At 48.6% G+C, this 15,153-nt stretch overlaps 1 protein-coding gene across 1 annotated transcript; it reads left to right on the forward strand.

The window, feature by feature from the left end:
* The first annotated feature begins 478 nt into the window (after positions 1 to 478).
* LOC142590839 (uncharacterized) lies at positions 479 to 12,486 on the forward strand. Its single transcript, XM_075703242.1, has 4 exons — positions 479 to 796; positions 5,829 to 6,022; positions 10,461 to 10,784; positions 12,236 to 12,486. The coding sequence occupies exons 1-4, from the start codon at positions 528 to 530 to the stop codon at positions 12,484 to 12,486; spliced, it is 1,038 nt and encodes a 345-aa protein (XP_075559357.1). The 5' UTR covers positions 479 to 527.
* Positions 12,487 to 15,153: the final 2,667 nt, after the last annotated feature.

Consider the following 15,153-nt stretch of genomic DNA (forward strand, 5'->3'; position numbering starts at 1 on the left):
AACGTGCTCGAGGATATTTAAGACATTAAGAAAAAAAAATGGCACTGGGCAGGTGATGCAATGCGCAGGTTAGATAACCGTTGGGCCATTAGGGATACGGAATGGGCACCAAGAGAAGGGAAGCTCAGTAGAGGACTGCAGAAGACTAGGTGGTGCGACGAAATTCGGAAATTTGCGGATGCTAATTGGAATCGGTTGGCGCAGGACAGGGGTAATTGGAGATCGCAGGGAGAGGCCTTCGTCCTGCAGTGGACATAAAATAGGCGGATAATGATGATGATGAGTTGCCTATAATGCTTCGTTTTGGATGTATGCATTTACCCCCGTTTGATATTTTATTAGGTGCATATTTCAATCAAACCAATGTGGCCAATCCCCTCATTGGGTACGAGCCACCTTTTGAGGCAACAACTATTACGCCACTGCCACACGACGGCCTGCTCTGCTGAACTGTTCGAAAAAAAAGAAGACGAACAAGCAGTGAGCGAACAGCCATAGTGGCAGAGAACAGCTCTGATCAGACTGAAATGTCGATAGGAACTCCTGCGAGCACTGGCCGAACGTGGGAAGGACCGCAAATAGCTGCCGAGGACGGCGCCGTTGTGCAAACGCTGAATCAGCGTCCAGCGTGGGTCCGGTTCTTGCTCCCGGCGAGGCCTCGAAATGCCCTAGTTCGAACTCTTCAGCTGGTCGTCGCCGTGCAAGCGCTGTACCTGGTCAAAGAAGGTGCCATCACCATCCTGTCGAGTCGAAGCTCTTCCGCTGTGTTGCAGGGCTACGCGCAGCAGGAAAGGAGGTAAGCTCCGAAATAGCGATCTCCGATTGAGCGTTGGCGCCTCTTTCGATATGAATATTAAATAATGTAAAATCTGGGCTTTTACGTGCCAAAACCACGATACGATTATGAAACGCGCCATAATGGGAGAATCCGGTATAATTTTGATCAACTGGGATTCACACAAGAGCCTCCCCCCCCTTTTTTTTTGCATTTCACCCACATCGAAACATGGCCAGGACGTCAGGACATGTGCACTTCGCGCCATCTTTCGGCGGCCGCAGCGTAACTTAATGGGGGCAACACGAAAATTATATGTATATATCTTACCAACAAAATAAATCCTAAAAAATGACTCGCGGTTATACATACTAGAGACCCACTGGGACATTCCGATGAAATTCCAGTAGCTTGCCGCAGTGTACGCAGGTTGCCAGGACATTTGAATATATCACAATAGAGCCTTTGGGTCTCTCCCATACCTACGGCGGGGCACGCGGCCACCGCCGAGAGGTGGCGCGACGCGTACATGTCCCGAAAGAGAAAAAGCAGTGATTCCCGCCCACCCTATTTGGCTTTCTGCCAGCTCTGTCCACACAAGACATCAACTGGGTGCTCAAAAGGAGCGTCGTGGACACCGGAATCCCAGGCGCAGTGCGCCCGATCATATAGGGCTCCATGTGCACAATTAAAGCCTTTGACAACGTGAGACACCAGGCCATACTCATAAACCTATTGGACATGAGTGTTGGGGCATGGGCGCACCGATACATCATTGCCCTTATTCGCGTCCGGACAGCCACCTTCAACATTGTAGGTATCAACAGTCCACTGATCAATCTCTGCGCTAGGAGTACACCCCAGGGTGCACTACTGTCCCCTTTTCTTTTTAACTGTGCAATGAGGAACCTAACCAAAGAACTTAACAAGATCCAGCTCATCCGTCATGCCAACTTGCGGACGATGTGACTGTTTGGTCGAGGTAAGGCAATGTTGAAGCTGTTAAGCAAGCATTTGCAAACAGCAGCCGACTCGGTACAAGCCTATGTGGACGACGACGGACTCAAATGCTCCTCCGACAAATCAGAATTGCCGACAAAACAGTGCAGGCAATCAAAACCACACTGTAAATCGTAGACAACAGAGAAGTAGTGCCCCAGATGCCCACCATCAAAGCACTGGGGCTCTTCCTAGAAGAAAAAGAACGCGTGCAGAGAAATTATGAAGAGACTGGCGAGCACCTCTCGCCAAGTAATCGGGCTGCTGCGACGTATTACTGGCCGCATGTTCGGACTCCAAGAGAAAGAGGCATGCAGGCTAACCCAGGCTTAATTTGTCAGCAGGAAAGCATACACATGCCCTTTCCTGGAACTACGAAAGAAGAAATCGCAGAGATAGACAATTCTATAGTGTAGCCGCCGGATTCCCTACATGGGCGAGCAACGAAAGACTGATGCAGTTAGGACTCCATAACACGATCCCCGAAATCGTGTAAGCGCGAAGGGCGGCGCAGTGGTGGAGGTTGTCATGCACACAGCAAGGGCATCAGATCCTTCAATTCATGAATCTCCCCTCTTCCACTCTCCTCCCACACACACAGGCACCACCAGGAGAGTGAAAACTCCGAGAGAGAGATTAGAAACAAAATTGTCATTCCACCACTCTTGAAGAACATGGGAGAACACAACAAGACACACCGACGCACACGCGCGGAGTTCCCCAGGAAGACTCTAGCATACAAACCGGCCCCGTGTGTCGACGCCTAGCCTGTAAGGAATGGCACATATGCGATAGCGGCTGTGAATGGAACGAAGAGGATCATTCGAACCGAGAAAAATCACAGCGAGGTCCATCCTAGTAGAAGCGGAAGAGGCCGCCATTGCTAGTGTGACCGCTGTCGCAGGGACGCTCATTATAGTGTCGGACTCAACGTCAGTGATCGAAAGCTTCAGATAGGGCCGAGTAAGCCAAACCGCGGCAGAAAAACGACAAAAGCCGGAGATAAGCGTGAGGCTTCTCTGGGTACCCAACCACGAGGGAAACAGCACCGGGAACGAAGCTTCCCACCTCGCAGCCCACGCACTAACAGGGCTGAGGGGCAGCCTTCTCCGGAAAACCCTGAAACGCTGTCACTAAGTTAGGAAGATCGCCTCCGTCGGCGAAATGGGAACGTCAGATTCACCCGCCTTCATGCTGTGGCCTAAACAGACACCAGTCCGTGGCCCTGCGTAGAGCACAAACGCGGAGTGTACTCAGTCTCAAGAGACCAGCGGCCATCCTGAAGGATGAGAGCGTCTCGATATGTATGTTCTGCGGCGTAGCTCAGGCTGGACAGAATCACATTCTATCGGTATGCGACCGCCGCCATCCCCCAAAAGAGCTCCCACAACTACAGCCGTCTCAACTGAGGAATGGGAGAAAATGCTGAGTAGTAGACCAAGAATCACAGTCCAGGCTGGCAGGATGTACTGCGGCACTGCGGCCCCTGGGCCCCGACCTGGCCTCCCCCCATTACCTGGCTCCACCTTCCCCTTCCCCTACTATTCGATAAAGTTGTTTCTTCCTCCTCCTCTTCCTCCTCCTCCTCCTTTTGAGGATGTGCGGGATTGAACCCGCGGTCTCAAGTGCGACGTCATAGCAACGGGGCTACCGCGGCAGGCGAGTTCACGAATGTGGAAAAGGATGTGATTTTATTTATTTTTATTTACACCACATCCTGCAGCGCCGAAGCATTACAGCAGTATAGTGGGTACAAATAATTAAAACAACGCAAAAGTAAGCAAACAGACAAACAGTCTAAGAGAGAGAATGAAAAACGAGGGCATTCGCAACTTCAGAATATGCTATACATGCCATAAGAACAGCACAGTGCAAGAATAACTCTGTTAATTACAAATTGTAGAACAGTGGAGCAAAGTGGACACCGTCAGCTGTGACCGCCACTGATGAAATGTCCCTTTAGGATATTGTATTTTGCGAAGAAAGAGAATTTCATGTAATTTGTACGACGTCTAATTTCTATAATTTTACAGCTGTGATCATTCCTGCCTGAGAGGTTGCGCGGAGGTTTCATATATCTAAATTTGGTCATACGAGTTGAGTTATTATAAATTGCGTGTATTATAGTTTCAGCCGGTTTTCGTTACTCCTTCTGCCAAGAGGTTTGATTCCAATGCTAGCCTTAATTTGTGTAACACTAATTCCCGGCGAGTATTGTTTTAGTACGAACCTCACCACACTATTCATTATAGCTTCAATTTTCTCTATGGGGCATTTATTATGTGGACCGCACAAGCTGGACGCGTATTCTAAGTGCAATATTTGAAGTGCGCTACGAAGATTCCGAAAAAACGAGGCTAAGCATGCTGGCAGTTTATATTCTTTACGGTGTTAGTAATATGCTGATTAAACGAAAGATTTGGTTGGTGAAATGTTTGGTTAGCTTCCCATAGGCCCATGCAAACCAAAAAAAGGGGGAAAGAGATCGCTTAATACCTTAATACGAAATTAGAATTCCGCTAAGCCGAACTTTCGCAGTTGCTACTGACGCCTCCTACTCGGCTCAAAGGGAAGCCGGTTTCGGTAGACCTGGACCTGGATGAGGCGACTTTGCTAGCTACACTAGAGGCGAATGATGTTTGTGTAGACATAAACAACACGCCCCCATCGACTATAGCTTGGAAACCTGTAGGGTCGACACCATAGAAGCAATGTTTGAGGAAATTTTTTGAGGGCACTGGTGCAGGGCGATAAAGATTCTGAGGACGCTGCCCAGGAGACGAAGAACCAGCAGCGTTCACAGAGGACGCAGGCGATAACGTCCTGAATACTTCGGATAACTTTTTGTTGTTTGTTTCCAACAACAGGAGAGCCCAGAATAAGTTTCTTAGCAAGCTGTAGGTGCAATGTCATAATTTGAGACTGTAGACAAATTTGCAGAGTGCCAACAGGCAACCATTACTTAAACAAGTGTGCATAAAATTTTATGTGCACACTTGTGCTTGTGTCATGAAAGTGTAATAACCGTATTTTTTGTTAACCTGGATTCTTTCTTGAATATGTTTCATTCATTGATTTGTGTCGGAATATTTGCGTTCATCAGAAATACTATAGGTATTCACTTTTGTGAATCAATTCAGTCAACACGTACTTCTGATAACAACACACTGTCGCGGTTCCTTTGGGAGTTCGTCTTATCCGCGTATATGAGGCGCATTTTCACAATAAATAAAAATGAAACACTGTAGAGATAGTGCCTCGCAACCCGATCAGATGCTTCCACCATTTGTAGATGATCTTGCACACTAGTTCGCAAAAGTTAACCAGACACGAGGTCTGTGGAAAAAAGGTCTGGATGCCCGCGAAGGCTGGGTACATAAATTTTCAAATTTCTGTGGCGTCTGTTGTGGTAGTTAATGTTGGTCGGTAAAGAGGGAATGTATTCTATTTTAGAAGAGCCAGACACTGAACTTTTCAACCTTCAAAAACGCTTACTGAGCCACAATGGCTCAAATACAAGAAAAATAATTTTAAATTCGGGACGTCGTACTGATGTACCAGCGCTAAAACTTGGGCACGATATCCAGAAAGATGGAGTTTGCACCTTCATATGCTGTTATAATATAATCAACCGATTACCGCGAAATAGCAAAAATACAATTTTTAAATGTTCTTTCCCGTGTAAGCTTGTGTAGTGTTTATTGTCCTTGCAAGAGCTATACACAGTGATAAACATAAATTAGAAGCGTCACCCCTATAGGGGAGCAGAAGTTGGCACTTGCCGTGAAGCCCGTGTACCGTAAGCCTATTGCGGCCGACTGCACATGCGATACGCACAATATAGGCGCGAGGGGCGACGCCTGACTGGCACGTTCGTTTTGCCGCAGAGGGTCATTCGATCATGCGCTCTGCAGAGCAATGAACGCATCTGCTCGGGCCAGTTAAGACGCTGCTGTGTATACAAACACAGGCCCCAGTTTTGCTATGTGTGTTTAATGCTCGAAATCGTACATAAGCATCAACTGACCCATCGTTCGGCCCTTTTGTACCCGAGACAGTGGAACCGGACCGCGGTGCAGACAACTGCGCCACCTGCCGGAAGAGCGGCTTCTCTGTTCTGCACCGTGGGATCGCGGTTGCCGCGACAGGCGTCGGTATACCCCGCGGACGGCCTCTGCACTTGGATCGCCTACATTCACGCACGCTACAATCCCGCCTCGGCAACCCTCGAGCCGATGCCTCAATCCGGTACGCCCGCTGCAGCGACACCTTTATACGGTACAGTTAGCATACGCCATAGAATTTCCCACCATATTACCTAGAGGGAAATCTGGCGCTGCTGCGCTGTGGTATGCCGGTATATTGCGACTTCGGATTGGCATCGTTCTCGGAGAGGCAGGCAAGCACCGTTCCGTTTGTCATAATGATTCATATTCTACTAGAACTGCACGTAAAAAGATGTTTTAGCTTTATTAATTACACAAAAACATGTTTTGTTTAGCTATAAGAACTTGTTATTGTATGTACAATTATATGATACGTAAAAAGTATCAGCGGACCGCTAAATTTGGAGGACAGAGGACAAGATTCGCGCTAGCTTTGAAGCAGTTTGTCGTCTGTTCTTGCTTTTCTTACTTTCGTCATGCATTGTAGGCGAGTAGAGACGCAATTTGCGTGAATGGAACCATTTTATGAAGATTTTACTTCGAGGGGGGGGGGGCGGGGGGGCGATGCGTTATTTGTGCAGCCACATCCACGTTTCATACGAAGCCTCTTACAACACCAGCGAACACAAACCTCGCAGACACATATACCGTCATTCCCATGATGGCACGGCGCCCCTTAATTAAGAAACTCCCATAGACGGTGGCGCCAGACTTCCCTCTAGGTGCTATAGTGTGAACCTCTATGGTATACGCGTAGTGCGCGCCGACGGACGCGCCACTGGTGGCAGCCTCGCTAAGTGCACTCTGGAAATGAGGCAACCGTCCGCGGTAGTTTTCCGCATTGTTGCTCGTGCTTTTCTTGCTTGATTCACGTTTTCGGAGTGAAATAAGCAACATCCGTCACCCGTGCGGTCTGGCCAAAGCTTCAGGGCATGTCGGCGATCAGTTGTTGTGCGATATAGGATGCTCAAACAGCTGCAGAAGCTTGTCAGCGACACTATTATAATTATTCGCGTGAGGCCTCACGAACAGAAGCAATGGATCGCCGCCGCTCGGCGGGAAATTTATTGCTCTCACTCTTTCTTTTTTTGCCACCTCGTTGTTTGTCGGGTACAACTTCAGAAGGCAGGAGAGGCCCAGCCTATATGACCGAAGCGCGGCAGCCGATTGCCTCCGCGACTAAATTAGTTCCACTGACGAGACTCGGCCCTGTTCAAAGCGAGGGCCTGCCACCAAGTGCAGCCAACAATGTGTTCGTTAAAACGGTGAAACCTATAGAAAAATTGTGCGAACTCTTTATTTATCTTCAAAGATTTTTTTTTTTGTACTTAGACAAGGATCTTTGGCTATAGCGTCTATAATGCTAAGCAATTCAAAGGAGATAATCGGCCCGTCCGTATAGCTGCCTGCGCGTTTTGCGTCACGGATGGGCCTTGGGGACACAGAGATGGTGCATGGTGACGTGCGATGAAAGCCAGCGCCTGTGTTGCAAATTGTGAATGCACTTAGTTCTCAAGCGATCACCCAGCGCTCAGCTGCGACGCAACAAGCACCGGCTGCCATGAAGGCCGACAATCCCGTTTGGACCACTGAGCACTGTCGCTTACGTGTGAAGAGTTTTCGAGTTGTCTCGCCCAAGGCTGTGTGGTGATTCTGAAGGAGAAGAGCAGCTTCGAGTAAAGCTCATTAATGAAAGTGACAAGTTTTCATCCGCCCGAAAGAGGCGCCAACTTTCAACGAAAACCGACACCGGTTTCCCCGAAAGAAAGCTTTGCCGATAGATAAAATGTCGCCCTTGTACGGGTATACCTGGGATCAACACTTTTCCCTGGCATCGCTCAACTGTCTGGGATCATCCGGTTGCTACAGCAGATGGCCTTGCCGAGTAATTCAGCTTGAAACGCCCATCAGCATCGTCTGAGAAAATGATACCTTCGGAAGATGTGAACCTCCACATGTTCGTACCAAAAAAGTTTACGAATTCCACGCGCGATAGCTATGACTGCCATAACAGACACTTCCAACTCCGCCATACTGTCGAATTTAGTTGTATACCTTACTTATGAGCCAACCAAAAAAGAAGAAAGCGTAGTGACTCTCTGAGCCAGTGAGAGAGAAGGTGGCGCATTCGCCAGCGTCCAGCACAGACAGAAATAGGGAGTACTGCTCTCGACGCTGAGACATTACGCTGTCATTACTGTCATATTCTGCAATTAGCGGTATTTTGAGGCATTTAGAGAGGCCCTAAAGGGACTCTGAAACGATTTTGATGATTTTGTACATACGTACTGAGTCGTTAGAGTAGGTCCTTCTGATCAATTATTGGTGCATCTAAGTGCTCCGCGTAAAGCGTGTAATTTAATATAAGGTTTTAACAATGTACATCACCGCCGATCGCAGCACACTGCTCGGCGGAATTTTCAGCTGCTCCTACCCATATGACCCTAAATCTACCTAAAGTTACCTAAATCACCAAACTGACTTCAGTAATGCAGCTATCCGATTGGCTGCCCAGGGCGCGTCATCGATAATCGTTCCACCTTTATGGTGAACAAATGATATTCGTAATAGATGGAATGTTAGTTAATTTGTTTCTATAAAAAGAAAGTAACAGAAAGAGAATGCACAAGAACAATTTGTCACTACACTTAAGCACTTCCGGCACACAGCAAACGTCTTCTGCTTATGTTACAACGTGCTCCATTTTGACGAGAGCTCCACGGTCAGAGTCGGTCTCAGTGTTTGCGCGAGCACTATGATTCGACTGTGTTGCGTTGTGGACTGCAAACGTAGCGACTGGCAATGCTGCGACATCGTGCCCCTCGCAAGGCAGCAGACGAGCGGACTGACTGCGGCGCATCGGACTGCCGCTTTCCGATCGGCGCCAGAATTCGCGCGTTTGCGGCCGTCACTTTACACCGGCTGATTACTAACGCAACGGCGTTTTGCGAGTCCGTTATTAGGGTAAACGCAAGCTCAAGGGGAGAGGGCCTGGACGTTTGACCGTGTCGTTTCACGGGATGAGCAGAAGCGCAAATGTGGATGGTCTGCACGGTGCAGCCACCTGGTGGCACAGAGCTCAAGCACACACAGTAGCAGTAACGAAATGTATTCTTCTTTGCTGCTGGTGTAAATTTTTCGCAGGAGTGTAATTGTTAACAGGTTGTTTTTGTAAATGTTTAAAATGTTTTACACTTGGTTAGAGCAATATTAATGCTTTTTTTCGGCTGGTTAAGCTCAGCACCAACAGGTTTGGCTGGACCGTGCAGACCGATCAGGCTGCTCACGCGCGCCTACACTAAAGTTCCTTCATCAGCTTGAGTTTATGCCTCCAGCCGTCCGTCGAAACGCCCAGCTCGCCTGTGGTTACCGGAATACCAGACACGTTCGACACTGCGACAGAATGCTCGCAACGCACGCTGCTTCGATAGCTGTCGCTTGGGGTCGACTGCCAAGCAGCTGGCGGAGAGTTTGGAGAGGCTTCGCGCGCTCGCTCCTAGAGAACCGGAAGTCAACGACACGACGTGCCACCATGACGCAGAGCCAATGAAGGCGGAGCTTAGCCCCGATCACTCGGCGAACGAGTTGAGGAGAAAATGCATGACTATGGAGGAGGGTAACTTGTAATCGTACGTAGCTCTCTTAATATGAGACGTTTCACACAAATTGTGGTGTGAATGATTAGCTTTAGCTGTACCCTACGCGTCTACAAAATTTGTCCGAACTGTTTCAGGGGCCCCTTAACAACTATCTGGAACAGCCAGAGCTAACGAGGTGGCACATTCTACAATACGACGGACTATGACAACACCCAGAACATCGCTTGACCCCTCGATCCTCCCAGCGATCGTGTCCTTCCGACCACTGGAATTCAATATGGAACGGGCATACTTTGGGGCACTAGAGATACCGGAGGCAACCGCTAACGTCATGGCTACAAATATTTTTTTTGAGAGAGCAGCTCTTAGGCGCCCGTTCCGCCGGTGAACGTTGGCGTTGTCCCTCGTAACTGAGCGAGCGATCACAGCGAAAAATGGAAGTGAACGCGGAGCGCAGCTGTAGTTGAAAGAGGCGGTAGCGAAGAGAGTGTGAGGAGGAAAGCAGAGGAGGAGTATGCAGCGGAACCATGAGGCGGAAAGTGGAGGAGGAGGGTATGGCGAACGCGTGAGAAGAAAAGCGTAGTGCCAGGCAAGACGGGCTTTGCGACGACGATGGCTGCGAGATGGCGCCAGGGTAGCACGCGTCGTCTCTATGGAAACAAAGCGCTGCATGAGCGGAGGTCTGTCTGAGGCGGCTGCTGTGAGTCGCGCCCACGCGTCACTCACGCGCTGCCTCTCGCGATCTCCCGATTAGCGAGGCAGTCGCGCCACACTTCGCTCCTTTTGCAACGCGCCGCACGAGACATACTGTCTTTGCCAGTCAATATATCGCGAAATGAAAACACGCATAGAGCTGCGCTCAAATTTCACATTAGGGAGTATCGTAATCGTCGATGATTTTTTTTAAATGTTCTCCCGCAGGAAGCTTACGCGCCTGGTTTGAGTTGCGGTACCGAATGATCACGTACAACAAAACTCGCTGGCTGCCTTCCCTAGAGTGGGCACACTTTAGGAAGACTCTTGGCGAGAGCATTACCAGGTCCCAGGCACGCTCGTTGAACCGGACACTGGTCGACATGAACATGGCCGGTCTGTCAATGCTAAACGTGCGCGCCGGAGTCAGAGACCTGAGGCCTCTGAGCAGGTCGTTGGCCACTTTGGCGGCTGCAAACCCAGGCATGTTCCTGGCCCTCGGACTCCGCCTGTTGGGACTCGTGGACAGCACGGCCACCAGACTCGTGCCCGGTGAGTCGATCGCATTGTGGTCGCCACTCGGCCACAAGAACGCTGTAGCCAGCCACATAGAGGACGGCTCGTCTCGACAGCCTGCGCAATGCTGCCCTATCGGGAAGAAAAAGAACACCCACATACAATAATCCCACATGAACACCACAGGAATCCCATATAAAACCTGTATGTTCTTATATGTCATATGGGACATCCCATAAAAAAAGAAAACATAACCCACATGCCCAATATATGATTATATAGAGAACAAATTCTTGGGCAAGTCGGCGTTGGTTGTTCGACACAGTTTTCGTAACGGAAGAAAATCGGGAGCAGTCGAAAAAAAAAGCCACCGAATTGAATGAGCAGAATGTTAGGCAGGCTGTACAGTTAGAACAGCGTAATCAGAAGCGCATGCTTTCTGCATACAATACTGCGTAAACGTGCAATAAGAAGGGGCAACAAAAGCAGGAGAAAAAGGTTACCGACGGCAAGCACTTGAGGAATTTCAGGCATTGCATAATGCAACTGACGTTTGGCTATCAGCATAGAGTTAATCTGAGCAACTCTAGAGGAAAAGATCACCCATAGTGTCCATGCATTGAAATCGGGAACCGCCATGTCGCGGCCATGTTGCCGCTCTATGTATGTGAAGGTGCGCAGGAGCAGACGACGAGATGCGATTCAAGCGAAATGTGCAACCAGCGCGATCCTGAGTCACCCCTTCGGTGCGTTGGCACCATCTAGTTCAGACAGCGAAAAACGCATTCTACGGAAGGAGCTTCACACACTCTCCACGTCAAATGCTCATCTTTGCAACACATCTGGAATATCTTTAGCGTTGCGAAAATGAGAGGGGTCAACATGGCCGGGCCCTTGCGGTCGCTACGTTTTTCGCTATTTACTCTATAGTTCGTGTACTAACTCTATGGCTATCAGTGGTCACGCTTGTGTTAGGCAAACATCAATTGCCAATTTCCAAATTGCAAAAAAAAAAGAATAGAAAATAATGATCCTAGAAGTGCAGCCCTTACACGGGTATCTCTGGTATCGCTTTTATCCGCTTGGCATAGTCTAACATATGGAAGTAGCAGAGGGTCGGTGTCTGTTTTCGGGGAATTACCAATTTTGGCGCTTCCTTGCCACTTCTCTTTTCTTTAGTTTGTCAATATTCGCCCGTTCTCGTAAAAAGAATGGAGGCCTCAAATATATATTCTGTTTGCTGGGGTTGCTACAATTTACCATTCTCTCTCAAACGTGACATATATTATTCAAATCGTTCCGGCGGTTGTTTCATGAAGGCCTTCCCGCGTTTTGCATGTACTTGAATATGGAAGTCGGTGTAGGCTCCAAGCTAAAGCTTCAGGGCTCTTGCAAAAGATAAAGAAATATACGTTTCGCTAGTGTATTGAATTTATACCTGCTTCTTTTAGTGCTATAGTGGTAAATAGTTCCATACTTTTGCGCAGCTGAACTCCTGGACGCCCTGTTGACACCCCTGAGCCTGTTTGTGCTTGAGACCCACCTGCCTGTACCGGAAAGGAAGTGCGTAACCGCGCCTCTGATGCCCCTGTTTCCCTACGCCAGCCAGAAGCGCCACACGCTCACATTCCGCGGCGTAAAAGCGTTCTTCTCCCAGCCGGTCATCAGGCTCATCCATCCGAATGCCACGGTGAGGGGAGACACTTTGTGCGTGTCCCTAAAGTTTAGCTGCAATTAGATTTGGCAGAGCGTAAAAAAGAATTATACACATTCAACGCAAATGTTTGAAGGAATAAGGGAAGCGGTTAAATAAATGCTTTGAAAAAAAAAATTTTTTCCCCCTTCGTCTGCAACACATTTTGCGGCGTAGTGATGGTGTGCCCGCCGGCAAGGCGCGGAGCAACCCCACGACGTGACCGAGGATTACGCTGTCTCCGGATTCGGTCCACTTCTCATCACGCGAGTTTCAGGATCAGCCTAGTTTTCTTTAGCGCTATCTCCGGGACCCACACTCCTTACTCGGCAAGAAGCAGATCGAGCCAGATGCGTCAACCTTGGAAAAGATTCCCTAGAAAGTAGCAGTATCCTCCTCCGTAGAAATAAGTGAAAAAAACACCGTCATACCTATTCCTTCGAGAAAAAAAAAAACATTCCGAGCAAATTATTTGCTGGCTTGTTTGTGCAGTTTTTGTCATCTCGATATTTCTTGCACGTTTTTTGTGCGTTGTTTTGCGTGTATAAATATTTATTGTCATCACGCCATTAATTTCCCAGCATCCTTCCTTAGTCGCATTCTCACAATTTCTCACAATTTTGCTGCAATAAATCGTTAATGTGCTGTTTTCGTGTTTTTGGTTGTCCTACGAACTCATTGCTATGAAGGAACATTTTGCAATATTTATTTACGGTACTCCTTTTCATGTGAATTACGGAAGTACGACGTTACCAAGGATGAAGCTCTACTTCCTCATTAACAGTTTGCATGAATATTGCACTAAGTACGGCTTGAAATGCAACGAATATGAATTTAAATAAAACTATCATAAAGTGAGAGAGCTTCGTGCATTTGCCGTCACAACATTAAACAGCGGTGCAAGGGCCTGCATAAAATCACTCGATGACGCATGCAACGTCAGTGGTCACAAAAAGAAAAGCCAAAAGGAAGTCATGGCCTCCTAGACATGCAGGGTCGTGGCAGCCATTTTGGAGGCGGGTGTGTTTCACCGAGTCCGCTAGGTGCACTGAGAGCGAAAGTCGGCCGCAGGGGCCGACGGGAGTGACCTCTCCCACCGCTGGCTATATTACTCTATGATGCACCCAATTGGCTATATTACTCTATGATGCACCAACTTGGCTATATTACGCTATGATGCACCCACTTGGCTATATTACTCTATGATGCAGCCACTTGGCTATATTACTCTATGATGCACCCACTTGGCTATATTACTCTATGATGCACCCACTTGGCTATATTACTCTATGATGCACCCACTTGGCCTCGTCGTTTTCGCAGCCAAACGCACTGGGGGTCTCTAGAGTCACTGAAGACCATAGAGTTTCTCACTATAACACCTAAAGGGAAATCTGGCGCCACCGTCTATGGGTGTGTCTTAAGGGGCGCCGTGCCGTCATGGGAATGACAGTATACGTGTCTGCGAGGCTTGTGTTGGCTGGTGTTGTAAGAGGCTTCGTCTAAAACGTGGATATGGCTACACAAATAACGCTTTCTTCAAGTAAAATCTTCGTAAAATGTTTCCATTCACGCATGTCACATCTTTACTCACCTACAATGCATGACCAAGCGAAGAAAAGCAAGAATAGACGAAAGCCTGTTTCAAAGCGAGCGCGAACCTTGTCGTCTGACTTACAACTTTAGCGACCCGCTGATACTTTTGAAGTATCAATTGCCGACATGCAATTACAAAAGTTAAGCAAAACATGTTTTTGTGTAATAATAAACCTAAAACAGCTTTTGCGTGCTGTTTTACTGGAAAATGAATCATTGTGACAGACGGAACGGTGCTTGCCTGGCCCTCCGAGAACGATGCTAATCCGAAGTCACAATATGCCGGCATTCCCATGCATACCACCATGGAGGAAGGAAACTGAGGAGAGGCCCTACCCCCTCCGCGCGCTAGGAGAAAAGGGTGGAGGAAATGACGTAGTAGGTTCTCCTTTGTTTTGCTCTTTTTTATTTCTTTACTGTAGTGGCCCCGCCTTTCGGGCCACAATGGCGGCTTTGTTATCGTTCTGTGCGCTCACACGTGTTGCTCCGTAGGTTTCGTACCGTGACAAAGGCGCCGTGCGGGCAGGTTTGCGTTGGTCTCCGTGTTTTGGTGCGCTGCGTTATCTGGACCGTGCTTTACCGGATGTTGCTGTGGCCAGCTGGGACAGGAGGAACTAAAGTTCGTGAAATGAACGCGCATGCAACGCTGTACGCAATGTACCGCGCCACAGCAATGGTTACGGACGAAGGAATATCCGCGGGAAATTTTGCCCTTTTTCGCGGAATCATGCTAACGTGCTAACGATTGCTTAGTATTGCTGCGAAGCGCGCGGGTCCGAGCAGCAAGGTTGCGCGCAGCGCGGTGTGGTTTCGCGAGAAATGTAGACAAGAGAGGAGAGCTGGCCCGATAGGCGGAGCAACGCCATGAGCAACGCCAACTTCCGGCTTCACTTTAGCTTCACAAAGAGTGACGTCAGGGCATCTCCTTAGTTTCCTTCCTCCATGCATACCACAGTGCAGCAGCGCCAGATTTCCCTCTAGTTAGTATAGTGAGAAACTCTGTGCTGTAGAGCGTACGCATATTTCTTCAGGAACGCTATGCGGGAGACGTAAACCTCCACGCGCCGGCCTTGCATGCGCGTCGACACCGTGACATCACGACGGCGACGATGCCAA

The sequence above is a fragment of the Dermacentor variabilis genome, chromosome 8 (assembly GCF_050947875.1).
Source record: "Dermacentor variabilis isolate Ectoservices chromosome 8, ASM5094787v1, whole genome shotgun sequence".
Lineage (NCBI taxonomy): Eukaryota > Metazoa > Arthropoda > Arachnida > Ixodida > Ixodidae > Dermacentor > Dermacentor variabilis.